The sequence below is a fragment of the Barbatula barbatula genome, assembly GCF_947034865.1.
Source record: "Barbatula barbatula genome assembly, chromosome: 11".
NCBI lineage: Eukaryota > Metazoa > Chordata > Actinopteri > Cypriniformes > Nemacheilidae > Barbatula > Barbatula barbatula.
In genome coordinates, this window is record NC_136774.1 from 18,774,968 (window position 1) to 18,801,943 (window position 26,976).

Genomic DNA, 26,976 nt, shown 5'->3' on the forward strand with positions numbered 1-26,976 from the left:
CCTCCCAGAAGAAGAGAGCGCTTGTTGTGTCAGTAGATGTACAGCAGGCCTGCTGTCAGTGTCACATTTAACTCATTCCATCACACACCAACATATGTGCTTTTCCTCAGTGGACATGTTGACTGTCTTGTAACGTCTAACTATTGAAGAGACGCATACTTTGGAAGAAAATACCAGAAGTAAGTGATTTCGATGCTTATTTTGTCTTTCCCGGTCTGGAAGGAGTCATTAAATAAACAACATTAATTTTGCTCTGAAACATTTCCTGCTTTGTGATCGTCTGGCGTGTTCACGATCACCGAATCTCACGCCTGTTGCATTGCCTATTGCGCATTTTTCCGCCAGTAATGTACAAATACTGACGACGTAAGGCATCATCACAGTTTTTTCATTCATGTTGTTAAGCAAGACTCCGTTTTACTGTTATTACTCATTGCTCTTACATTTCTAATAGATGTATCCCTGTTGCCGAACTGCCCCCATCAAATTGAAGTCTGTTGTATTGTATTGTTTACTCGTTAACATTTCCATGCGTTTATTTCCATGTTATACATTACATTTGACTGGTTTCAGGGTCGTTATGGTGAATGAGGGGGCTGGTGGCACGCGGAGTCGCAAGACGTCACGTAAAAATGTCCCATCATCAGAACGGGACGACACAGGGACCGAGGGAACTGGAGAGCCCTCCTGCCCCAATAATGGTAACACTTGATTTCGTTTAATTGTATATTGTGCTTTCGGGGTGGAATGTGGTTGTGACATTTTCTTATCATGTTATGTATCCAACCATGGTGTAATAGTGAGTTAATATAGGGCCAGGCTTTTTTTCTGTATGAGGTTAAATCAGGTCATTGAACTCTTACCCTGTAATCAATTGCAACATGTTTCATCTCTGTCATCTATTCTGACTCAGTGCTGAACTTGTTCCATTACCTTATTCACTGCTTTAAAACAGTAGTCACAGTAAGATGAACTGTAACCATAGTAACAGTCAAAAGAACCCTCCTGAACATGTTACACGAGTTAAAATGGTCAAGCCATTCGAATGTTGGAATGAATAGACTGCAATGTGATTTGCCATGTGACCTGATTTGGATAATTGTCTTGTCTTGGTTAGTAGATACAAATGTAATTCCCTGCCATTGCGGTAAGCTTGCAATATAATTCTTAGAATAATCTTCCATAAAAATGTAATCTTACGTGTATGGTAAGTTTTAGATATCATTTGAACCCTTTCCGTGTACCGTATGACCTGTTGCATAGTTGGCACTGAGATATACTGTATATACTGTATTTTCATCTGTCCTGCTGTAACTTATTGGGGTTGCCCTGTAATGCATGAAAATGTTCTGTTTGCATTATGCTGTATTAGTTAAATATTAGTAGTGTGGTAACCAGGATACAAACACACTGGTGTCACAACATGAACGGCACAACTGTCAAATTATTGGGGGCAAAAAAAGCTACAAATATTTGATGTCTAAAATTGTTTTTAAATATGCACAGACGTTTGGGATCTTTTTTACTCTTTACTGGAAGGATCTCTTTCAAATATGTTTGTCTTATTACAGGGACAGTGGAAGTGGAGCACATTATAAGCAGGAAACTAGAGTTGAAGAAGAAAGCTGAGGTATGATCTCTGTCCCACAGGCATTGTTTAAACTATTGTCTTGGTTTAAAACACATCAGGTGGTTTCCAATTGTAGACATGCAAAACAAGATATACAGATACAAGTCGTGATTAGTTTAGAAGCTCAAAATATTTGTCCTGCTTTGTGCTGGTTTATCTGAAGTGAAAGATACTGTAGACTCATCCAACACTTAATCTTGTCAACTAGATCTTTATCAGACAAGAAGTTTTGCTCTCTTAGCACAAGTCTCTGTTAATGTTTAAAATATGAGAAAGCTCATATTGGTATCGGTATTGGTCAATGTTTAAAAAATTTAAAAACATCCATTTCATAATTCATTGTCGATGATAATTGGATTAATGATAAAAAGTTACATTAAAAACACATCTTAATCATTAATATAGATTAAAAGGTATGAGATCTTTAAAATGAATATTATTTTCTCAGGCTTACTTCTTTTACAGTTTTGGGACAGATACACCCTCACAAAATATCAAAATGAAATAAATGTAGTTTTGAACAATAGATAAACGTGACTATAGATAATAGATAAAAATATGACAAGAACATCATACCATGGTTAATACCCTAATACAGGAGCTCTCAAACGTGTTAGGCCCCCCTAGTGTGGGTCGCAAACCATGCTTTTAAAAGTGAGACTGTCTTTGCTTTGTTTACAAGGGATCAACGTGAATTCTGGAGGTCTGCTGAGGAAGTGCTTGTAAACCATAAGGGAAGTGTAGCAAGAATAGAGAAGGATGTGTTTTTTATCCATACGAGATTACTTGTCTGGATAGGAACTCAAATCAAATGTGATACTTTTCAAAGACAAAGTGCATCCAAAGAATAACAAAAGGTCTTATCTTGAATATGACTTCATTAACAGAAAGCGTGAAAGATTTATTCTGGGAGCTAGTAGGTCATAAGACCTTCTGGAAACTTTACCTTCATGTTTGTACGACTCTAACCTGCGGTGGGTTTGTTTAATAAACTGATTGATTTTCAGCATTTGAAAGCCAATCTGATGCGGCAGTTTGACGCTCAGGTGAATGAGTTCATAGACAGTCTGATCGAGGAGTCTGCCAGTTTGAACTCCTCTCATGTGGACACAGTGTTTCAGCCCTCGGATAAGGAGAAAAGTAAGCACAGGTACTGAAATCTCTTTCAGATCTGTAGCACAGACAGCATTAGAACTAATTCGTAGTTCACTTTATAGTTCAGTTATGCTCTTTGTAAATCAGTTTGATCTCCTCTTTGCCCCTGCAGGCACACGCAGCTGTCTCAGGACCAAAGTAAGCACTTTGTGATTCGCCGGTCTCTGTTAGAGTAAGTCATCAGGTTTAATACAGATGTGTGTGAAATCTGTGATGTGTTTCAGTCTGTGTTCAAGTCGGGATATGATACATGGATTCATTTGGATAGCTGACCTATATAAATTCTGTCCTTTTGTCATCACAATGTTTGGGGTGTGGAGTGTGATAAATAAGGAGACAGGAGACGGAGATGCGTCGAGGCAACTTTACTCTCCACTTAAAACTATAACACTTAACACAAAACACACCCCCTTAAAGGAACAGTCCCTTGGTGAATGTCTCTTTCCTTGTGGATCACCACAGTGGATTGTATAAAAATGTCTTTATACGTAATTTATTTATTTGTTGAATGGTCAGAAACAGAGACGTACTGCATGAATACATGTGTCCATGTCTCCGTTCTGCAGTGATCTGTTTGAGGTGAACCACATCCGTACCATCTATCACATGTTCATCGCTCTCCTCATCCTCTGCATCTTTAGCACGCTCATCGTGGACTTCATCGACCAGGGCAGGTCAGAGCGGTTATCAACATAATAACAGTTTGCTTTTAAATGTTGTTTTCTGAATGACGTTTCCTACTTCTTTTTTTTCCATCTGTCTAGACTGGTGCTAGAGTTTGATCTGTTAGTGTACGCATTCGGCCAGTTCCCCCTAGTAGTCGTGACGTGGATGGGTATGTTCCTGTCTGTCCTCGTGGTTCCTTTCGTTCTTTTGAGTGGCTGGGCCAGTGTGTATAAAACGTCAAACCATGGGACCCTGTGGACTGTGCTCGCTGGGTCCCTTCTGCTGCTGTATCAGGGGTTGTGTTTGGGTTTTTTGCCCACATATGTGGTGCTAAAGAACAGCCTTCCCCCTGCATCATGCTTTATTCTTATTCTAGAGCAGGTATGTGGTCACCACGGCAAAAGGTGCTGTAAATTTGCTCTCTTTATCTGTATTTTCAATGCGAATTGCATTTTTTATGTAAACAGCTATTAATGAATGTAGATCTAAAAAGTAAGTTTTATTTAAAATGTTCAGCCAAAGTGATGAAAGGTATGAAGGTTTGCTTGATTTAAACGTGTTTTATATCTTTTATTGTAAGGCAAGCGGGACTGTTATTATTGCTTATATTTAGGGTTAATGATTTGTGCTATGGATACAAATATGAAATTGTTACAAAACAATTGAACAAAAAAAGACATACATTAAGGTATTGATCTAGCATTGCCATAATGTCCTTCGTTTAAAATTTCCTAATAAACCTTTTGGTTTTAAACAGGTAAGATTGATGATGAAGACTCACTCCTTCATCCGAGAAAACGTGCCAAGAGTACTATCATCAGCACGAACCAGATCAAGTAAGATCTTCAATAAGTCATGAACAAAATGTCATAAACAAATACTTTCATTTTTATATTTGATATGTCATTTTTGGGGGATTATTTTGCAGATTCGGTAGCTGTGCCTCAGCTGAACCAATATATTTATTTCCTCTTTGTCCCCACCTTAATATACAGAGACAATTATCCCAGGTAAGCTGCAGCTGTTCTGTAAAAAAGCTAAAGACATTGTAGCTTTATGTTTAATTTCATTCTATGTATGATATAAAAGTAGTAATTCCATTCTTAATATTATTAAGTTAATGTTAACATGAAACACTCCAATTTTTGCAACACCAACTTCCCTTCACACCCTGCAGGATTTTTTGATGAAATATGACGATATAGTAAGACCTTTAACATACAGTACTCTAAATACCTATTTTGTTTTGTCTTTGTAGAAATCCATGTATACGTTGGGGCTATGTGGCTACAAAGTTTTTACAGGTGTGCTCTTTAGAAGTGCTTTTTATGTTTTAAGTTTACATAATGCATATTAAAATATACACTTAATGAAATGCTTAAATGTTTTAACAATGTTGTTTCTGTCATTCCAGGTTCTGGGCTGTTTGTTTTATGCCTATTATGTATTTGTGCGGCTGTGCATTCCTCAGTTCCACAATATCAGCATGCAGCTCTTTGATCTGAGGGTCATGGTGTTGTGTGTCTTCAACTCTATACTGCCAGGTACACTGTTATACTGTACCAAATTTAATTCTTGCACATCCTCATGTTCTTTTCTTTAAAAAAAACTGTTCTGAATCACAATTTTCTGTGATATTTGTGCAGGTGTGTTGGTGCTTTTACTGGCGTTCTTTGCCTTTCTGCACTGCTGGCTCAATGCATTCGCCGAGATGCTGCGATTTGGAGACAGGATGTTTTACAAGGTGTGACACGACACATTCGCATTACTAGATCTACTTTAGAGTCCTAAATAATCTTTTCATAAGGCGATTTTCAAAAATGAGCTTTTCTCTTAGGACTGGTGGAACTCCACTTCATTTGCTAACTATTACCGTACCTGGAATGTTGTGGTTCACGATTGGTTGTATTACTACGTTTACAGGGACTTCATGTGGGTAAGTCCTTAGTTTAAACGATTATAGAAAGCCTAAAAACGATTTTCTGATCCAGTAATTGTGAATTGTAATGTGGTTTGATCACTTCTGCAGATGACACAAAGGCGTTTCCGTGCAGTGGCCATGCTGTTTGTCTTTACTGTGTCTGCTGTGGTACACGAGTATGTTTTGGCCATCTGTTTTGGATTCTTCTACCCTGTCCTCTTCTGCCTCTTCATGTGCTTTGGAAGTAAGAACACAATTTGCTAAATTGTCAAATCTCTATCAACAAAGCAGTCTAAACCATTTGAAGGTGGTCTTTGATGTGGTCTATGTTGTTCAAGTAGTTCATTTAAAACTGATTTAAGTTGAATTTCCGGTATATGGAATTAAAACATCTGTGGTGTAAAGTGCAGATTTCTTTTGGGTCACTCAACTTCGCATGACTGCTCAACATGTGATTGATTGTTATTTCTCTCTCTGAATTTTTTCTCTCAGTGGTGTTTAACTTTGTCCTTCACGACCAGAGAAAAGGACCCATCTGGAACGTAATCATGTGGACTTCACTGTTCCTCGGTCAGGGGGTTCTCATTTGCCTCTATTCTCAGGAATGGTACGCACAGCGTTACTGCCCCATAAAAGAGGTAAACAATTGACGGGTGTCTAATACATTCATCTGTGAAAAAATGACTTGTAGTGGATTGATCCATTTATTGTGTATATTTGTGGTTTCCTTTTGTTTCCACAGCCCTCTTTCATAGACTTGTTAAAGCCTCGATCCTGGACTTGTTATCCACAGTCTAATACTGCTGTGGGTGCTAACTAAGTCTATTGGAGGGAATGGAGAGGAGGTCAACCTGTTCTTCAACCGTTTTGAAATGTGCCATACACTATGACCAAAATCAAAGAGTCAATCATATTGAACAAACCTAAGGAAAGAGGTTTTCTACAATGTAAATGATAGAATATATCATGTTCTGAAGATGATGATATCATGGTTTCAAATTTCTAAGTCTAGTTAGCATTTCACAATGTTTTGCAGCTTATGACAGAGGTCATAAAATAACACCATTTTTATTATTTCAATTTTTATTTCACTGTATTCGTTGATATTGATAGAATTTGATATTGTGCTGTTGAATGTTGAATGTAGCCTAATATATTTCAAATACAGGAGACAATACTGAGGTGACATGACCGGTATAGATAATACACTTCACTTTACTGGTTTTGGCGTGAACTAGTTTTGTCTTGTTCAACAGAAAACCAGGCTGCTAATTTTAGAACCTCAACAAATTCACATTTTGTCCCATACTGCTTACCTTAAACTCTTTTTTTATTAAAATTGATGTGATGGGCCATTTTAAAGATCAGTATTTAAGGTTTCAAGAATTTCTTAACATTATCATGTCTTATTCATTTTGTTAACACTATTTCACTTACAGTAGTTGAGTTTGACTATTCTGGAATAAGATTTCTGTATAAATGAATGAAATGTAGTGCCGTTTAATGTTAGTTTTATGAAATACTAAATTACGAAATGCTGTGATTTAGAGCTTATTTATTGCACAATATGATGTAATGTTTTTGGCTGCATTAAGATGTTGCAGCTGGCTGCACTCATGTGATCCATGTTTTCAAGCACAGCCCTTTCACATTACTGGGACATTACAGGGGATTCTTTTTATAAAAGTGCACATTTTTTTGTGATTCATTCAGAACGTAATTTGTTAATGTAAGGGCTTCGGTAAATATTATTTCCAGTTTAAATGAAGATTTCTGAGATTCACTCCAAAGTATGTATTTAAACATGCACCTGCAATGACTGTTATGACCAACAGGTGGTGATGGAACACTTGGCACATGTCTTAGTGTTTTACAGTTTCTTTTTTTGTGGGTCTTGTTAATGTAAATAGTCTGTTGTAATTACCAGGACATTCGATTGTAGATTTTATAACACTTTTTTATAATTGTAATTCCATCCATCCATTTTCTACCGCTTATCCGGGTAATTGTAATTATATTGTACAAATAATGGAATAATATAACGTAATTTTAAAAATAGTCACAACGTGCTCTGTAATGGACAAATAAACTATTTTATTGACTTTAGTATGTGTATGTCTTGTATACAGTACTAGGCTAGACGATGTCCACAAAATGCGATAAAGCAATGCATAGCCCCAGTCACATATTTAAAAGTCGTCAGGACCAATTTGATTATTTGGCAAAAAAAGGTTGTATAACAATACTATAACAAAAACAATATGCAAAATGCTGAGAACTCTACATTATATATTTTTGTTTTACAGTTTTGACAACTTTAAATAACTGCATTAACAAGTAATTTCGTAAGAAGGATTTAGGTCATGTCAAGGGTTAAACATTCTGCGTTATGAAAAAAACGAACATGAAAAATGTGTCTTTATTCACATAATAACAAATATGTTTCATACCCAAAAAATAAAATTAAGAACTCAACAGTTACGTCAAAACATCCCATACACACGTCACGGCAGCAGTGATTCGGTGAATCGACTCTTTTGCATCACTGAGATGATGCGCTGCGCGTTCTCCGTCATTGGATAAGCGCACGCCACCGATTCTGCGGTAAAGATGGCGGCGGCGGAGGGGGCGCGCAGCGGCAGGAGCAGAACGGAACGACCCCAAACGGGTCCCTTTTAAAATAAACCGTACGGGGGCCGACGTTTAGCACATTCCCGTTCCACGACACCGCTTATCCGGTGCCATTTACCAGAGTTTGACGATTTGACTGTGTGCCGTTAGGTGGTGGGTGGGTTCCCACACATACACACACAGATTGCTAAGCTAAGCTAGCGGACCTCGGTCCGGTCCGGTAGAGGAGAAAGACGAGGAGGAGGGGTGATCGAGAAGAGGAAGAAGACTGTCGTCCCGAGCAGAACAGACGGGTTTCGTTGGGGGATGTGAGCGATCCAAACGGACTGCGGGTCTTTCCACGGATCTGTGTTGTTTTCCCACCCAGAGCGCTCGCAGGATGGGACAACAGGTAGGCCGCGTGGGAGAAGCGGCTTCCGCGGGGATACAGTCCCCGCCACAGGGGCAACAGCAGCTGCAGCAACAGTGCAGAGCAAACCGGGCCGGCGGCTCCGGGAGGAGACCGCGAGACGGAGGCAGCAACATCACCGGTACTCCACCGGGAAGAACCGCTGTGTCTGCAGCTGCTGCTAACATCATGCCGGATCCCTCGGTCAATATATTCACTCAACATTCAGGTATGTTTTCACTCAGGTGAATGCAGTTATGTTTCTTCTGCAGGTTTTTGGTTTGCACGCCGTATTGTAATGTTTGGAAGGGAGATGTGCGGTCCGCCAAGATGAGATGCACGGGTTGACCGAAATCCATGACTCCCAGCAGGGTGTTTTGAAAATGTAGTGGGCTGCCCATCTAGGCACCATTGTTGTAACGTTAATTGGAATTTAACGCTTTGGGCATTGATGGTAATGTTTCAAAGCTTCTTTATGCATAGGCGTGCTGTTTTGTACTACTAGGTTTTGTCTAGGAAAGCACCCTACTTACTAGGTTTGAAACGCATCCTCTGAAATCTGATCAATCCAATTCATGTATTTCTTGCAAGAATAATTTTGACACCTTTTGTAACTGACTAAGTCATCCTCCATTTTTTGGACTGGCGACCCAGAGGCTGTAGGTTTAAACCCCAGCATGTGTTCTTGTAAAAAGTATAAATGACATTTGTCAGTCATCACTGAAATGTATCAAACAACATGCTTGTTAAAATGCTTAGACCTGTTTTGGCATTATTGTTCATCTTGAATTAGAAAAGCGTGGTTGTAAAAGGCAGTCACTCAACTGAGAGGATAAAGATCAGAGAGAATGCTTTCCTCGCTGTTGAAATGCTGTCTGATGCCTCTGTTATTTGATAGGCACTGGCATTTATTGTCTTCTGAAGAAGTGCCTGGTGGGAAAGCTGCCGGGGAAGCCTGCACTTTCTCGGATTTCGCTTTAGAGCGAATTCACTGAATCACTGTTCTGACAGGAACAAAAATGCAAGAGCGAGTGTAATGCTGTTGGTGTAGCATTGATTGCGCAAATGTGTCACACAGGTTTATCTTCACACAAATCATATCATATTCCAGGGTTTGTTATCGCACTGGTTGAAATGTGATTTTCACAGCGAGGGAGATGATGAGACATTAACACTACACGGGTTGAATGAGTGTCTGTAATTTTGACAGATGTGGGAGTGTCTTGTGTTGATTTGAGGCTTGTGGGATCTGATTAAACCAAGCAAGACTTGCATATGTGATAAATTACATATTATAGTAACTTGTAATTATTAGTAACACCCTATAATTAAGCAGGCTGTGATCAGACTCGGTTTAGATTTAGAATGCATTTCACTCCAGCTGTGCTTGAACCACAAACTTATTTTACCCAGAGTTGGCAAAAAAGTAACTGAGCTTTGACATCTTAAAGTAAAATTAGTTTAAATATTCACAGTCATTCTTTTCCGGACATCCTTACATTTCTCGTCACAATAAGCTTTTTGTGCTCCGTAAACTTCACAGGGGTTGTGCTAGAATATCAGCGATGTTTTTGATTCAGACGGGATGAAATTTGCTGTAATGGTGTCCCTAAATGGGCCGGCCCCTTCAGGGAAAACTAATCTCATTTTGTTTTAAATATAATGTATGCTATTTTTGTTTTGCATTATCTTTTTTAAAGGGCTTTGAAAGTTTATTGGAAGTAAACAACGTTCAGCCATCTCTGACCGTGTAGCTCATGGGTACTTTCACACAAACTGGCATAAGATGCATGTTGTAGAAATTCAAAAAACCAAAGAATATCTGTGTTAGTTCTCAGTGCAACCTTGTACTAACTCTGGAGCTCACGCTCGGTGATGTCCACTTCTTCATGTGATGCGATGACTGATTGCAAAGAGGATGTTGTCACATCTTGACAGTGAAGCCCGATGGCTGGAAACGCTGACCAGCGGGGGTCACGGATGAGTTATTTTTACTTACTTCCCCTAAAGCTGAACGTATAGCTGTGGTAGAAACTCATCAGGATAATAACTGTACAGCGATGTTTAAATGGATAGTTTACCCCAAAATTCTGTCATTATTTACTCACCCTATTGTCATTTCAAACCTGGATGACTTTTTTTCTTCTGCAGAACACAAAAGAAGATACTTTGAAGAATGTGGGTAATCAAACCACTTTTGGGTGTCCAGTGTCCGTACAATAGAAGTGAATGGGAACTGTCGTTGTTTGATTTCTAACATGCTTTAAAATATCAAACCGTTAACAAACAGTTAAATCTTGTGGCCATATAGATGACTTGAATTGGATGCTCTGAATAGCTGTATGTATGATGACCGCAGAGAGACATACGGGAACGTTGACCAGTTCTTCCCCCGGTTCCCCAAATTCTGTCAGGCCAATGGGGCATTTAGGACACGGTCGGATGACTCATCTCACGCTCGATGAGAAATTCCCTCAGATCTTGAAGAATCTCTGTCTTTAATGTAACCAGTGGAATTACATTGGAAATGAGCGTGACGATTTCTTCTTAATTGCTGAGAAGGACGGTTAGATGAATAAATGAGAGGTTCTGTCTGCTTCTTTCCATCAGCCACACAGAGCCAGTGAGTCAGTCGCTCTGCTTCCTCTGTGAGGTCACAGGACCAGTTCCTTTTCATTTATTTATCAACCTGTACCAGCAGCACGCATTTATTATTTCAGTAGGGTGATGCAAAGTGCCGTCCTGAACTTAATGCTGTCTAAAGTACCTAAAATTGATTTTGAGCGCAGAACAGGGTGGACCTTTTGTTGCTCCCTCTGGCAAACAGCCGAATGCTTAAGTTCCTACCATGGGAAACGAGCATTACGTAACAGGCTGTGTGTGCGGCATCTCTGCCCCGTGCAGCGCGTCTCCTGGACAAGCCGCTTGGACTTGACGCGTCGCGCACATAAGGGCTGTTTCGTAAATCTCATTTAAACTTGAGTCCGGCTCCACACCGGAAGTCTCCATAAGCGCATCTGGCAATATGGATGAGGCTTGCTGCTCTGTCAACTCACGCCTGGCTCCGCTTTTCAAACAAATGGTTTTGCTTATTTCACTTGAAATGAAACATTCAACACATTTTCTACTTGTTTTTAAAATCCCAAATACTTAGGTTTCATAAAAATGTACTATTTTAATAATTCACTAACACAATAGAAAGCTTTATGCGTTTAAGGGTTATAATGGGAGTTGTATTTGTTTTAATGGAAACTATAATAGTGTACTCTGGTATTTGGATTCTATTGGTGTGATGTAACTATTGACAAATGTAAATTAAATGTAATACTGTGTTTCACACTATTGACAATATTGAGCTGAAGCTTGATTTAGAAAAATTGAAATACCCAAGATGTAAACTGATAGGAATTAAGGACCAGATTGAGATTAGATAAAAACAGTCATTTTTTGATAAATTAGAGATTTGACTGAAGTCATCCATAGACAGTAAGCATGGAGACCTCTCTTTAATCTCTTTTAAAGTTTGTGACATCCCCATTGTACACTGAATAAAAAAAAAAATCAATTTAGACTGCATGGCACCACTAGAGGTCAATACAACCCTATATTATGTTTTCGCCCTAGCTTTAAAAACAACATCAGTGTTCATTTCACAGTGTTTTAAACTGTTTTGAAGTTGTGTGAGTAGATGCTTCATCTTGATCTCTGTGGTGCTCGTGCTTAGTGTAAAAGTGTTTGCGTGTGTTTCACAGGAAAAGTCTACAATCACAGAGGTTGGTATAGGAATAAATGTAGTTTTAAAATCTGTTCACATTGTTTTACATTCACATTAGTTTATTATATTTATTAAACACCTAATAACAATCAATCTAGGGCTGTCATGATTATGAAATTTGGCTGACGATTGTCTAATAAATCATAACGATTATGATAATTAATTGTTTGTTTAGGGCTTTGACGATTAAGTGTCTGTTTTAGAGCTTTGACATTTAATTCTCATACATTTTTTATTCAACTTTGGAACTATAAGACTATGTTTGTTTTTTTGGAAATACATCGGGTCTTAGTGGCACGAATACGTGTTTTCTGTGTCTGGGGGGTTTATAAGTTGCTCATGCATGTATTAGACATGCAAAAATGTGTCCGAATAAAAGATGCATTCTATTTAAAAGCAAACGCTCACCCAGATCTGCCTGAAACACCTCGTGTAACCACACCCCCAAAAATCTACCTCAGCTCGTGGCACGATTATACTAAGACCGCTGAAATGTATACGCAAGTAAGGTGGGCATACCTGTCAGTAAAATTGCTTTGGAACCTGATTTTCCAAATATGATAAGAAGTAACTTTTTATTGTATTATTAACTTTTTAGTAACTTTTTATTAGCACCTTATGTAATCTTGCTCTTTTATGACATATCGCTTATTGCTCCCCGAACTCTTTTTAAGTCGTTTTGGATAAAAGCGTCAATAACTACAATAACATTTTACTTTTATGTTAATACAATTTTGGTAGACTTTCACACTTGAGATTATGTTAAATAATATTATATTTGAACTTCAGGTTATTGTTATGGTATATGCTTTAGTTTTTTTATAAAGTGTGTTATGATTTTACATTTTACAAGTACTACCATGCTTTAGTTCCAATATATACACTGAAATATGCAATTTTTTGTGTCTCCCCCCTAGTGTCTTCTATACAGATGTGCAATAATTGCGATCATCTGAAACCATCGTGATGAGGTCAAACAATCGCGATAAGACAATTATTTAATAATCGTGACAGCCCTAAATCAAACCCTCTAGAGAAGGAGGGTATCATCTTCCTCAATCTGTCTATGTTTGCAGTTCTTTATGAGTTAGGTTTGATGTGATCCGGGCTCTGCATTGGATCAAGGGGTCAATGGGAGCCCGACAGGAAGGAGCTTACTGGCATCAGCAGTCTGGATGAATTGTGGATGGCTACAGAGCTTTTGTCTATATACCCTTATAATATGAACGTGCATGTTTCATTGAAATGGTTTGGTGCAAGAAACATCTGAAAATTTCACTTTTATGTGACATCCTAAAAGGTGTTAAAAAGACATTTGTGTGTTTTAAGGAGCTATAATAGATCCGTGACATTATCAGTGCAGTTGATTGGCTTAAACATGTAAGATCTCTCGTGCATTATGTTGTGTTCACAACACAAGATGTAAAAAAATTATATATTTTACGCCGGTGGTTGGTCACACCGTGACATTCAGTTTACATGAAGCGTCACAATTGGCATTGCTAGCTTTAGTCTGTTGTTGTTATGTGCGTATTGACATTATTAGTTTGGGCATCATGTTCAAATGATCACACCAGCACATGTTATGATGAATGAGGAAATCGATAGGTTTGGCTGGAATAATTCCATTAGGTGGAGGATGCAAGTGTTCGGATGCGTTCCCTCCTGCCCGTTCTGTTGTGGCAACTGGGGAAAGCAACAGTGCAAGCCAAGACAGTGACTGTTCAGTGGGAGGAACCAAAGGTTTGGATGTTACCTTCAAGCAGGACGAGTAGAATTACTCAGAGAAAAGGGTAGACCGGTAGATAAATGGCTGTGTAGAAAGGGCAAGGTTGGAAATGGATTACGTTGTATTCTTGAGTGTTTGAATAGGGTAGCTTCTTTGTGTGTGTGTCATATCCTGCTCTTTTTGATCGATACAAAACTCTTATAGTTAAATAACAAATGTATGTCTGTATATAACAAATAACCCAATGCACCCAGTCACATGCTGGTGCCTGCTGGATTTACAGCACCTGAAAACAGCTGAATGTGAAATATGCAAACACGATGTTCCTCTAGTGAAAAGCGAACTTGGGAACATGGGGCTTGTGAGTGTCTTAAGGCTATGTTTTTTTCACAAAGCCTTTGCAGATATTCTTGCTTGAACATGAAGGCATTTGCATCTTTTCTATCTTTTTAATCATTGTACATCATCTTATGTAACACAATTAAATGATTTTTTCTTTATTACTTTCCCAATAACTTCAGCTCAGTATATCTTCTTCACATTTATTTATCAGGCCTGGGTTAGCCTGATCATTTTTTTCCTCATCAAACCCACAGAAACAAACAGTTTTCTTAGTTTTCCTCATAGAAAACTGTACGTTTTCTTGCATCAGGTGAAAAGTCACTAAAACTGCCCTGACACCACTGTGTTGAAATATTCATCAGCTGTCAAACAGTGTTTTGTCAGACAAACTTTATATGATTATTAAAGATTATTATGGCTGCACTGACCTCTTCAGCTAGTGTCCTGGTTCTCAGATCCAGCAGCATAAAGCAAAATGGGGTCCATGGGAGAAGCATTAGACCTCCAGTGAACTGGTAAATCATGGTATCTGTGCTATTAGCTGTGTAAGCTGTATGTCTAAATAGAATCAGGCATTTTCCCATAATCCCAAGTACATACTTTTTCAGCAAGTTTGTCTGGTTAATGGCCACCGAAACCATTCAGAAGTCCACCTGGCACAGGTGATGAAGCAATTTGATGTTTTTTAATGCAGTAAACATAAATGTTATGTGATGTGAAGGTGCTATCACTGGGCTCTAGACTGCGACAATCTAACTGATCAATATATCATTTTTGTGTTTAATAAATTAAATGTTCAGAAATGTAAAACAAGAAAGAGAGCTTACATATACAATAAAAATAATTCAATCTAAACAATAATTTGTATTAATTTCTAATTGATTTATTCATGTATTAAAACATTTGGATGAAGTTTAAGTGATACTTTTTTCTTACCTCACCCCTGTGCTACGTCTCTCAAATGTCCTGTATCCGCTTTTAGTACGGTAGCATACAAATACTTTTTTTGTGGGTGAATTATATTTTAACAGCTGTAATTTAGTGTTTATATGTACATTTATCTACTTCTGTCTTTTGTAATCTTTATATAGGAACTTTTTGAAACTTTGCAAACTATTATTCATGTGAACTGTAATGAGACTTTTTTTCATGAAGAAAAATCTAATCACAAGTGGTCACATAAGACGCATGTGTGACGCTTGTAAATACCAGGTGTGAGGCACAATCTGTCCTGACTGACCAATGATGATTGAATGCCCTAAAACAGATGCTAATATAGGGCCCTATGAAATAAGTTAGATTTTTTCCCAAACTTTTTTCCTGCATTCTGTGTTACTTTTTCAGCATACTATAGCATTAAATCATTTACTATAGTACAACACCTAGATACTACAGTGTTTTTGAACATAACAGTAAAAAAACATAAAAATATGGCAACAACTATGTTCATATAAAATCAGCGTCTGCAGTGCATTAAAAACATTTTTCATTAGTTTTTTACAGCTACTTAAATTAAGATTATTTTTATTTTACTGGTACATTTACTTTAATAAAGGAAATAATATAATACACTATAGTTTATTCGTGTGGGTGTGTCTTGTGGACTTTTTAGTGCGTGGCAGTGGCTTCACTCAAATGATCTGTGAAAGGCTCATGAAGTAAACTCTTAAAGTCACGATGAAACAAAACAAAAAATGCCTGGCCATTGTTTTTGATTAAAGATTACAAGTGCAAATGAATAAAAAAAATTATATTGTGTGCACGGATAAATCATTTAATCACTGCAACATTGTTTGTGTAAAAATCACAACCTGAATGGTTTCGTCGGCCATCAACCAGACAAACTTGCTGACAAATAATGCACTTGGGATTGTGGGAAATCGCCTGATTCTGAACACAGCACAAGCAGCTTTGGAGTGAAATGCGAATGAAATAAAGAGCAGCTCTGGAGATGTGTTCGCATCCCCACATAGTTGGGCTGCTCGATTATGACACAAATCATTATCACGATTATTTGGCCAATATTGAGATCCCGATTATTTAACACGATACTCACTAACCTTTAAAACAAGATAGAAAATAAAAAAAACATGTTATTTGAAGAACAAATTTATTTTTATTGGTGTTATTTTCTGATTAAGAAGTTATACATTTGCATGATTCCGTGTCATACATCAAATTCCATTTTAATGCCTGTATTCCGCAATTTCACTTTGTTTACAAAGTGTTAACAAGTGTAAATTCATTGAATGTGCTTCATTGCCTTTGTTTTGTATCGACATTTATTCTATATTGATTTGAATACTACAGTGTAGTCGTTCAACTGGAGAGCCATTTACTTGTAATGTGGAGTAAAACATGTATTTATGCCGAGTGCTCTTGGATCTTCATTACTGTGAATGAGCAGGATCTGTTCTTCATAGTGGCCCCATTGTTTGAGGTATTATTGTTTCGCCAGTTCCTTTGTCTGTGCTTCTACACAGTGTGATCATTCTGATGGTATTTATGCGCAGATAGTTTTGTTTTTTGTTGGGTCTAAAAATAAGCATCCTGTGTCCTGTGTCGCACGGCCTCTGCTGAGATGAGAACCGGCGTTTTGCTTTTGTTTTGAACACTTTCAGATAAACAAGCAAGCTTGTGCCTTCTCGAGCCAAATGTGTGATTATGGCAATGCATGCAGGCAATTAACAGCCCAACAGGTGAGGAGACGTGGAACTAGTGTGTCATGTCCACCTGTCGACTCGCATATGCTGTACTTCAGAGTCCAGAGAAAACACTGCTGTATCAGGGAATGTGTTTGTCCTTCAGCAAAGCTGTTCCTCCTGCGAGAATGTGGGACGTAATTCCATCAAGACACATGTACTTGTCTCGTTCCAACGTAACATTAGGAAGCTGTGCCTTGGAATTTCCAGAGCTGGTGACAGGCAGATGAGAAGTCGCTTTACTGGGTTTCGGGGGGTTGAACCCCATTGGTTATTGTTGTTACTTAGGTTTTATACAACTCCCTGCACTTTTAACATGGTCTGCTTTATATGTTTGGGTACAATCAAATTGGCTTTACAACTTATTGCTTTTTTATCTTATTCTTTTACATTCTTGCCAGTGGTTCTTATTAAATTTGATGATAAAAATGAAGTGAAACTCCTCAACTCAAAGGGACATTTCACCCAAATATTCGGAAGAATGTCTGTAACCAACCAGATCTCATCTCCAGTTGACTCTCATAGTATTTATTTTTCCTACTACGGCAGTCAATGGGAGATGAGATCTGTCATTCTTCCAAATATCTTTCTTTGTGCTTAGCAGAACAAAGAAATTCATAAAGGTAAATGATGACATAGTTTTCTTTGAACTATCCCTTTAAGTTGATGAGATTTTGTAAAAACTTTCACACTAATTTTTTTTTTGTAAAGCAAATTTCATTGAACTTAATTTTTTAAGGCGCCAACCAAATGTACATTATATGAACTTAGATTTTTTTTAGCAAAATGAGCTCAAAGTTGAATTAATGGAATGGATATTTTTACATGGACTAATTTATTGTAGAGATGTACCGATCCGATACTCTGGATCGGATTTGGCTCCGATCCATACCTTTTTGAATGGATCGGGAATCGATCTTGCGCGAGTCAGCACAACCGATCCAAATCCGATACCAGCAATTGTTGAACGGGGAGCTGTATTTAAGTAAATAGAAAACGTTCGTTTATTTTGAGAAAAATGCATTTACTTAAAAATAATGATTAAATACTTTGAAATATATTTTGTGTAATGGCCCGACAGGCGAGTTTAGTGGGGAGACCTTTCAGGACCCAACTTTATGCCTATATGGAAATTTCAGCGCGTTGAAGATGTCGCAGTGTGTAAGTACTGTTGCGCTTTACAACACGACACATTTAATCAAACATCTTCAGAAGCATCACGGAAAAGATCACGAAGAGTTTGTACAAGCGAAACGCAAAAAGGACGAATTAAAGCACCAAACCTTGCAGGAATTATTTCAAAGGCAAGAAAAACTTAACAAAGACGACAAAAAAATCTGTAAAAATCACAGAAAAAGTTGTGGAATTTATTGTACTAGATAATCAGCCTCTCTCTGTTGTGGAAAATGTAGGCTTCCGTCGCCTGAACCGCATTAGTTTACCATCGCGTAAATACATTTCTGAAACAGCTTTGCCCGAGTTATTTTTTAGTGTCGTCGCATGTTGCGGATCAGTTAAAAGATGTAAAATCTTTGAGCTTCACTGTTAATATTTGGAGCTCCGACGTGTGTCCCATTGCCTTTTGAGTTTAACCGCGCATGGGATGGATTCTGGTTACGCATTGCAGAGTGCTGTGCTACATGCTAAAGAGTTGTGAGGATCACACAGAAGCAGCGTGATTTCAGCGTCAATCAAAGAAATGCTGGATGGTTGGAAAATACAGATTGTCATTTGGATGACTCCATAGCTTGATTAAATATAATTTATTTCAATTATAAGTTTAGCACAGTGTTCTTAATAAAGATGTCCGTCATACTGTGTATATTATTTATCTAAGTTTTGATGTATTTCATGAATATGCAAAGCTTGACTTTAAGCAGATAAATTTAATGACTGTGTGAGTTACAGACATTCTAAACCTTAAAAGGTCAACAATAACTGATATCGGATTTGGATCGGTATCGGCCGATATTTGAAAGTTCAGTATCGGAATCGGATCGGCAGAGAAAAACTGCTATCGGTGCATCCCTAATTTATTGTCAATATATTTCACAAACCGTAATGTGTAAAAAAACCTCAGTAAATCGGATATTAGGGTTCATTCATTACAATTCAATTACAGAATGAAAAGCCTCATGTAATAATATAACTAATAACATTTGACTAAAAGATGAGAACTGAACTGTAATAATGAACCTTTTAAGCAAATCCAGGCATCTTTAATTATTTTTTATAATCACAGATTTTTCTATCTCAGTCTTGAGGGCGTCACACCGGTCTATCAGTTTTGGAACATGAGCTGTAACCAGATTGTCCAAGATGGTCTACCAAATTAACAATTTACCCAAACAGTTTAAAGTTGAGCTGATAAACGACCTAAACCACTTTGAACCATGTGGTTCCGCTAATAACCAGCGTGAAAGAACACATGCAGAGGTCTGCAGTTTATTTAATGCAAAAATGCTGTATATCCTCTTGACATCACCACATATTCCGTTTTATAAAGCTATCAATAAGCATATATGCCTTGGTGGTATTTTGCCCCTGTACAGAGGTGGCAGGGCAGCTGGGCTAAGCCCAGCGCAACAGCTGCGTCAGACTCCCATCGGGTGAGGTTAGACAGGGCAGACTGTTCAGTTTGTCCATTCACTCTCCATACACACATATACCCCCAGCTGTCTCACTGGAGCTTCCACACACAATGACACACAGAGATATGGCATGTGTGCTGAGGAGCACACGCGGGGGAGACACATGCGGGCATGCGTCTTGCCTCATGCGGGTCAATTGCCAAATCAATCAGTTTGATTTCAGGTGAATGTAGTGTAATTTCTTTTTTAATATTATTATTGTACCGCTTTTATTCATTTACAGTACATGAAATGCACAAGTTGTAAGCATTGTAACTTCTGTTCTTATATTTTTTCCAGCAATGCTAAGAGGTTTTGGGTGTACCTGAGTAATCGATTATCTCATCTTAATACATTTTGCCTGATTCTTAAAACTCTGGGGTACATAATGTACTACATGAGTTTTGCAGTACAGTTTCCACACCTCCATGCTTCTCCCAAGAGGCGATTGGGTAGGCACAACACATGGTATAGAAATGGAACCATCTGCTCGACCCCCTTCCAAAACCTACAGGCCCCACACATGCCTCCCCACACACAATATGACCTCCCTCAGAACTCCCTCTGCCCATATGTGCACGCTTCTTACTCCAGGCAGTTGGCATGGACGGCCGCAAAAGAGCCGGATTGGCATTCCAACGACACGGTTGGAAACTCTGAGTTTAAACCCACACCGGAGACATCGGCTCAAGGCCTTCTTGAAATGACTCAACCGAGAGGAACGTGTCAGATTTTCTACTCATTGTCTTGGCGTGAATAAAACCCAAAATCAGGATTAGACATACAGCGGATTCCCATCAACCGTTATTTTTGCAACTGGGAATATGTACTGGGAACTGTGGCTCAGCCAGGTGACCAGGAGTGGGAAACATTGCATGCTGGTCAGGAATAAAGGTGGGGCTGTGTTTTAGTGTGGATGTGTGAATCAGTGTGGCATAGTCGGTTTAACCATTAGAGCCTTATTTATCTTGCTGGCATGTTCAAGCAGGTTTATTGCATTTAGAAGATAAAAGTTATGCAAGAATACCAGCCTTCGTGTCAGCATGGCTATTTTCTATAATGATTGTGATATTTTTGTTTAATGTTTTAAAATGTTTGTCCCCTCAACTTATTGAATAGGTTTATGTATGACTTAAATTCATCATGTTGGTGTTTTTGTGATGCTTCTTCGGTTTCTGAGGGGTTTGTGAGTATTGTAGGGATTTGTCACATTTCACTTTGTGTGGCGGTTGGTTTTATGATGCAAGTTCACGGTGAATAATTTGACTGTTGCTAATGCGTTAAACTTCCGGAGAAGGGAATCGTCTATTAACAGCTTTCTTCCATATACATAAAATGCACGTAATACCATGTTTTTGGACATCGTAGCTTGTAATGATATAGATATATATGGATATATATATAGATATTTTTATGATATAGCTTGGAAATGGCACAAAAAAACGATGCTCAATAAATTATCGGCCATATAGCAGATCAATGTTGAATAATTTCCTCTGGTTGAAGTACAATAGCAGTTCACCGTTTCAATATGCTATCACTTCTTTATCAGCATTAGAAATGCGTGTGAGCGTGTGAATAGACTTGAGAGCCCTGTAACATGTACATAGTTTAGCGGGCTGTGCGTTAGTAATAATGGTGCGCCGTGAAGTGTAGTTAAATGAATTAAACAAAGCAACACAAATTGCCTCTACGATTTTTTTTTTGTATTCGAATTGGACTCGAGGAATCGTTTTTTATACCAACTTACGTATTGGGTATTTTACAGTAGAACTAAGAGAGACATGGTCTGATAAACCTTGGAGGCAGAATTTGTTTCACAATGGTCTTCAGAAAGCGAGGCAGCTGCCCAGACATGCTGTGCGTGTGTGTTTGTGGCTGCCTGACAGCTGTAGAGGAAGACCAGTAGACACACAGGCACGCTCAAGGCGTGGAGACTCTCCCACATTCATTTTCCAACCTCGAATCTATGGCATGCTCCTCCCTCCTTATAGACACCTCAGGCATCAAACTCTCTCAGATAGAGACAGAACTGAATTAGCACTCCGTACACAAGATCAGTCTAGCACTGCTAGATTATGCCATTGAAGACCCTGCTGTCCAGCAGCAGTTTTGAGGAAGAGAGGTCCAAATTGACCAGCCTGACCTCTCTGCAGGATGCGGATCACTATTGCTTCACAGGTAGATGTTTTTGTCAGCAGCATCCTGACAGGAATTCATAGCCAGTGTTGTTTCGATACCCAAAACGGAGTATCAGCTATATATTGGTGTTTCACGATGAGGGAAATGTGATTGTTGGGTTTTGTATGGTTAACTTTTCTCTGTTTATTTTGGATTGATTATTTTGGAAAGGGAGTATTTTTGCAGTTGTTTGTTGTGAATCAATGGATACATTTGAAAAGGTTTCACAAAATCGACATATAAATTAGTATTTATGTAGTATTTAACGTATTTTTGTTGTCATAACGTATGTCTGTAGTTTCGAATGCTTTTTTTTATTGGTTAATTCAAGTAGACCTACTTCATTATTATTATTATTATTATCATTTGTATTAATGTTTTCCAAAATTGTGATTCCGATATTCTCCTACAAATGTGTTTTATTTATTGTTCGTATTGTAAAATGTTTTTTTTTCACATGGTTTGGAAGAAGCCATTGTTGTCAGGCTGGGTACATATGTCGTAAGGACCGACCTGATTCACTTTGAGTCACTCCTCCTCCTCTTTTTCACTTGCGTTTATTTGGTTTAGTCTGGTTTCACATATTTTTCCTAGTTGACGTTTCTGTTACTCCTCCCTCCTGTTTTTGACTCTGCGCATTCTTCCCAGAAGGCCACCTCGTGTAAAGTATGGCATTCCCTTTGGTTTTCTGTTACTCATCGAATTCTTATCTCCCTCTCTGACAGAAGCCCTGCACAGGCCGTTCGGACTGGACTCGTCTGCGCTGACCGAGGCGGTACGCTGGAGCTCCAAAGAGAATCTGCTGGGTGCTGCGGAGAGCGACCCGAACCTCTTTGTTGCCCTTTATGATTTTGTTGCCAGCGGTGACAACACATTGAGCATCACTAAAGGTATAACCCTGGCTTGCAAGAAATGTCAATAGACAATGGTTGAGCATTAAATGCTCTTCCCACAAACATATGTGTTCCATAGTATCACACTGAGTTTCACTATACCTTGTGTTTTAATATACTGACGATACAGTTATTGGTGATTGCTGGATTTCTTAAAAAAAAGTAAAGCGCCCTCTACTGGTCTAGATAGTAATAGTTAAAGATAGCCTATCTTTAATAGAATTCAACCCTTTAACGCTCTCACTTGTTTCATCTCAGGAGAAAAGCTGCGAGTGTTGGGCTACAACCAGAATGGTGAGTGGAGCGAGGTGCGTTCAAAGAACGGTCAGGGTTGGGTGCCCAGTAACTACATCACCCCCGTGAATAGCCTGGAGAAGCACAGCTGGTACCATGGGCCCGTGTCCCGCAGCGCGGCCGAGTACCTGCTCAGCAGTTTGATCAATGGTAGCTTCCTGGTTAGGGAGAGCGAGAGCAGTCCTGGCCAGCTGTCCATCTCACTGCGCTACGAGGGCCGGGTCTATCACTACCGGATCAACACGGCTTCTGACGGAAAGGTAGGACTGGGCACAGCGAGGAAACGAGCTAGAAATGTCACAATTATTCGATGCAGCAGTGAAGACCTGTAACTGTATTAACGATCGATCTCTATCGGTTTTCTTTTTCAGGTCTACGTAACGTCTGAGAGTCGCTTTAGCACGTTGGCAGAGTTGGTTCATCATCATTCCACAGTGCCCGATGGTCTGGTCACCACACTGCACTATCCCGCCCCAAAATGCAACAAGCCAACGGTCTACGGCGTCTCGCCCATCCACGACAAGTGGGAGATGGAACGCACAGACATCACCATGAAGCACAAACTGGGTGGAGGCCAGTATGGAGAGGTGTATGTAGGCGTTTGGAAGAAGTACAACCTCACTGTTGCCGTTAAAACACTAAAGGTTGGTATTTTACGCATTCGAATGTTTTTCTGCCCACTTTTTTGAATCCGGAAGTGGGTTTCAGTCCTGATCCAGGAGCGCCAGTGTAGACTTTTGCTTCAGTGCTAATCAAACACAAGAAGCAGCTGATCTAGGCTTTCCGGCATGTTTGTAATTTAATTGGAGCTAAAATCTGGAGGATTGGAGACCTCTGGTTTATTCTGTTAAGAGTGCTATAAAGAACTGTTAGTGTGCTCTTGTGCCACCATGTGGCCATTAATAGTACTGCAGTCACTGGGTATTTTTAGATATTTCGTTCTTTTAAATATTTTTTGTTCCGTTTTTTAATATAAGGAGGACACCATGGAAGTCGAAGAGTTTTTGAAGGAGGCTTCAGTCATGAAGGAGGTGAAACATCCCAACCTAGTGCAGTTACTCGGTAAGCATATATAGTACTTAATAGGGATGTGACGAGACCCGACTGGTCTAGACGGACGGGTTTCAACATTCGCGTGCGTCTCTTGGGTCTGCAGCGCCTCACAAATAAGCACTAGTTTGTACAGCAATTTGCGCTGCCAGTAGCACTTTGGGAGCGCGCGGCTGAGCTGACTGTACCACAAGTACAGTAAAGCAATTGCAAGTTAACATTGTTATTTTAAATACATTCACAGGCAAACCTGTTCAGAAACAGATCATCTTTTTTCCTACATATGTGCAACGTAAGCATAAAACACGATGTGTTAATGTAGTTTTAACTGTTTCTCTGAAGGCTATGAGGATTCAGTCAGGGGAGGAAGGAGGATTGATCGCCACCTCTGCTAACACCAGCAAAAGCATATACAGTAGAGAAAACAACCACAGCTCTTTACTTAAAGCTGCGCCTGTTAAGAAAACAAAGTATAATTTATGTGCAATTGGTGCCTGTCATTTGAGTTTGTAAACATTTGACAGTGTTTACATATTGATTATTACTGCATTATATTATTCGTTAAAATAGAAGTTTGTTTCATAAAGTACAAGTTGATTTGATAGTGCCTACATTCTTAGCATTTCGTGTGAACAAAAGACAACTCTTCCCATATTTCATTATTGAGGATTTCTTTAAAAAAGTCCTAAAATCTAATCTCGGTCTCGTGAACCCAGTCACGTGTCTCGTCTCCTCGTGGGACAAGTGTCTCGTCACACCCCTAGTACTTAAACCTCACAGCAATTAATATGCAAGTTATATGATACTAATCTGTCCTTCTGTTGTGTCCTCTAGGTGTCTGCACGTTGGAGCCTCCATTCTACATAGTGACGGAGTACATGCCTCACGGGAACCTGCTGGACTACCTGCGGGACTGTGACAGTAAGCAGGTGAACGCTGTGGTGCTGCTATACATGGCCACTCAGATCTCATCAGCCATGGAGTATTTGGAGAAGAAGAACTTTATCCACAGGTGAGGAGAGCTCCTTAGAGATAAATGAAAGTAGGTCGTATAAACATTGCACAGTTTTGGAAGTGACAGCTGTGTTTAGTTTGGTTCCGTACATGCTGTGCTAAGTATACAGTTTCTCTCTTTTTCAGGGACTTGGCTGCTCGTAACTGCCTGGTTGGAGAGAATCACGTGGTCAAAGTGGCTGATTTCGGACTGAGTCGTCTGATGACGGGCGACACCTACACCGCTCACGCGGGGGCCAAATTTCCTATCAAATGGACGGCACCAGAGAGTCTGGCTTACAACACTTTCTCCATCAAATCAGATGTGTGGGGTGAGTTGCTAATGAAACCATTTATATTGTTATTCATGTCTGTTTTTCTTGCTCTGTTTTTTGTGACTTACATAAACTTTTTACATTGCTCAGCATTTGGAGTGTTACTGTGGGAGATTGCTACGTACGGCATGTCTCCATACCCTGGAATCGATCTATCTCAGGTGTACGACCTGTTGGAGAAGGGCTATCGCATGGAGCAGCCAGAAGGTTGTCCTCCTAAAGTGTACGAGCTCATGAGGGCCTGTGAGTACTCAGAGAATATGAATGGATCCAAGATTACATTAGTTAGGCAAGAACATGAATTATTGTGCCCTCGGTCACTATACAGAGTCATGTTTTATTGTGTTTTGGCAGGTTGGCAATGGAGTCCATTGGACCGGCCTTCATTTTCTGAGATCCACCAAGCCTTTGAGACCATGTTCCATGACTCAAGCATTTCAGAAGGTACCACAGCATTATCCATATTGAATATGCTTTCGGAAAAATTCCTTAACCATTGCAGTACCACAGTACATCAATGTTATTTTGTTGAATGTTACTCAATAAATGCACATGTTCATCACACCAGAACCTCTCATAACCAATTCTGAATCTTGTTCTCCAGAAGTGGCAGAAGAGCTGTGTAAAACTGCCTCATGTGGGCAGGGTGGGCTCGTGCATTCCTTCGGGCACGATATGCCACTCTTGCCCTCAAAGTCTCGTGGGCAGAAGAAACACTCTGAGAACAAAGAGAACATGGAGGAGGCGGGACCCCTCGGCCCTGCAGGTACACAGGCTCAACTCCGGCACGCTCGGCTCAAAAAGAAGCTCAAGAGAATGGGAGTGGTGTTCTTGATCGATTAACACCGTATATAATCATAAAACATGCATACAGAATATGTTTTAACTACTGGGATAAAACTTTGTGTTACGTAAGCCTTCATGTATTCATCCCCATGTAAATGTGTCGCAGTCTGAAGACATAAAATGTCTGATGCGCTCATCCACAACGGATTTGCTCTCTCGTGGTGTGATTGTCTTGTGTATATAAACACATCTATCCATTTAACTCATCTGATTTTACTGCCTGTTGTGTTTCCCCCATTTACTGCATGCCCCTAAACCCCAAGTATCCACACAAGCACTTCACCAACTGCATGTGTATCCATATATTATCCATGTAAAATATTAATATTGTTTAACCTTACTCACAAATTAAAGCATTTTTTATGTTTTGTGCCATATCGTTTTTCCATTTAAAACTTTATTTATTTATTTAAATAACGAAAATAAATATTTAAGATGCCAAATTTATTTTATATATTTTTTTCTGTGCTTGTTGCATCTTTTTTTGTGTTTAACCCTTTTAAGCATGCAAGAATCTCTAAAGTTCAGTTCATACACAATAACATAAAAAACATTCACATTTGCATCCTACAGTAGTGTTTGGCATTATGCTTTTAAATCTGTTTTTAAAAATTATACTTTTTAATTATATATATATAAATATTTCATGAAGAGAGACCCACTGAGGTCAACTATGGGTCGATTTTATCCATGCACGCAGGCCCATTCTGAGCCTTTTAAAATGAAAAGACAACCCTGAGCCATTCATTTCTCATTATTAGATTAAGAAAAAGCAAGCCGTAGCTCAGGAAAAAAAAAGAAAGGTGTAGTAAATG

At 39.0% G+C, this 26,976-nt stretch overlaps 2 protein-coding genes across 3 annotated transcripts in view; both read left to right on the forward strand.

The window, feature by feature from the left end:
* soat1 (sterol O-acyltransferase 1) lies at positions 1-7,478 on the forward strand. Its single transcript, XM_079466653.1, has 16 exons — positions 1-179; positions 574-701; positions 1,572-1,630; positions 2,638-2,780; positions 2,898-2,957; positions 3,352-3,459; positions 3,550-3,832; positions 4,209-4,287; positions 4,380-4,461; positions 4,710-4,755; positions 4,866-4,995; positions 5,098-5,195; positions 5,289-5,387; positions 5,481-5,616; positions 5,865-6,010; positions 6,115-7,478. Exons 2-16 carry the CDS (start codon positions 581-583, stop codon positions 6,190-6,192), a joined length of 1,668 nt encoding a protein of 555 aa, XP_079322779.1. The 5' UTR covers positions 1-179; positions 574-580; the 3' UTR covers positions 6,193-7,478.
* abl2 (c-abl oncogene 2, non-receptor tyrosine kinase) overlaps positions 7,478-26,976 on the forward strand; it is a 24,331-nt gene continuing 4,832 nt past the window's right edge. Inside the window, exons 1-10 of one of the 2 annotated variants that reach the window (XM_079466643.1) lie at positions 7,478-8,620; positions 22,476-22,640; positions 22,902-23,197; positions 23,309-23,581; positions 23,915-23,999; positions 24,822-24,999; positions 25,128-25,312; positions 25,406-25,558; positions 25,670-25,759; positions 25,920-26,081. In XM_079466643.1, coding sequence (XP_079322769.1) covers positions 8,383-8,620; positions 22,476-22,640; positions 22,902-23,197; positions 23,309-23,581; positions 23,915-23,999; positions 24,822-24,999; positions 25,128-25,312; positions 25,406-25,558; positions 25,670-25,759; positions 25,920-26,081 — 1,825 coding nt within the window. In that variant the 5' untranslated portion in view covers positions 7,478-8,382. Of the gene's footprint in view, positions 8,621-21,591; positions 21,751-22,475; positions 22,641-22,901; positions 23,198-23,308; positions 23,582-23,914; positions 24,000-24,821; positions 25,000-25,127; positions 25,313-25,405; positions 25,559-25,669; positions 25,760-25,919; positions 26,082-26,976 lie in introns of those variants that run through there. The other variant, XM_079466644.1, reaches the window with a different exon arrangement.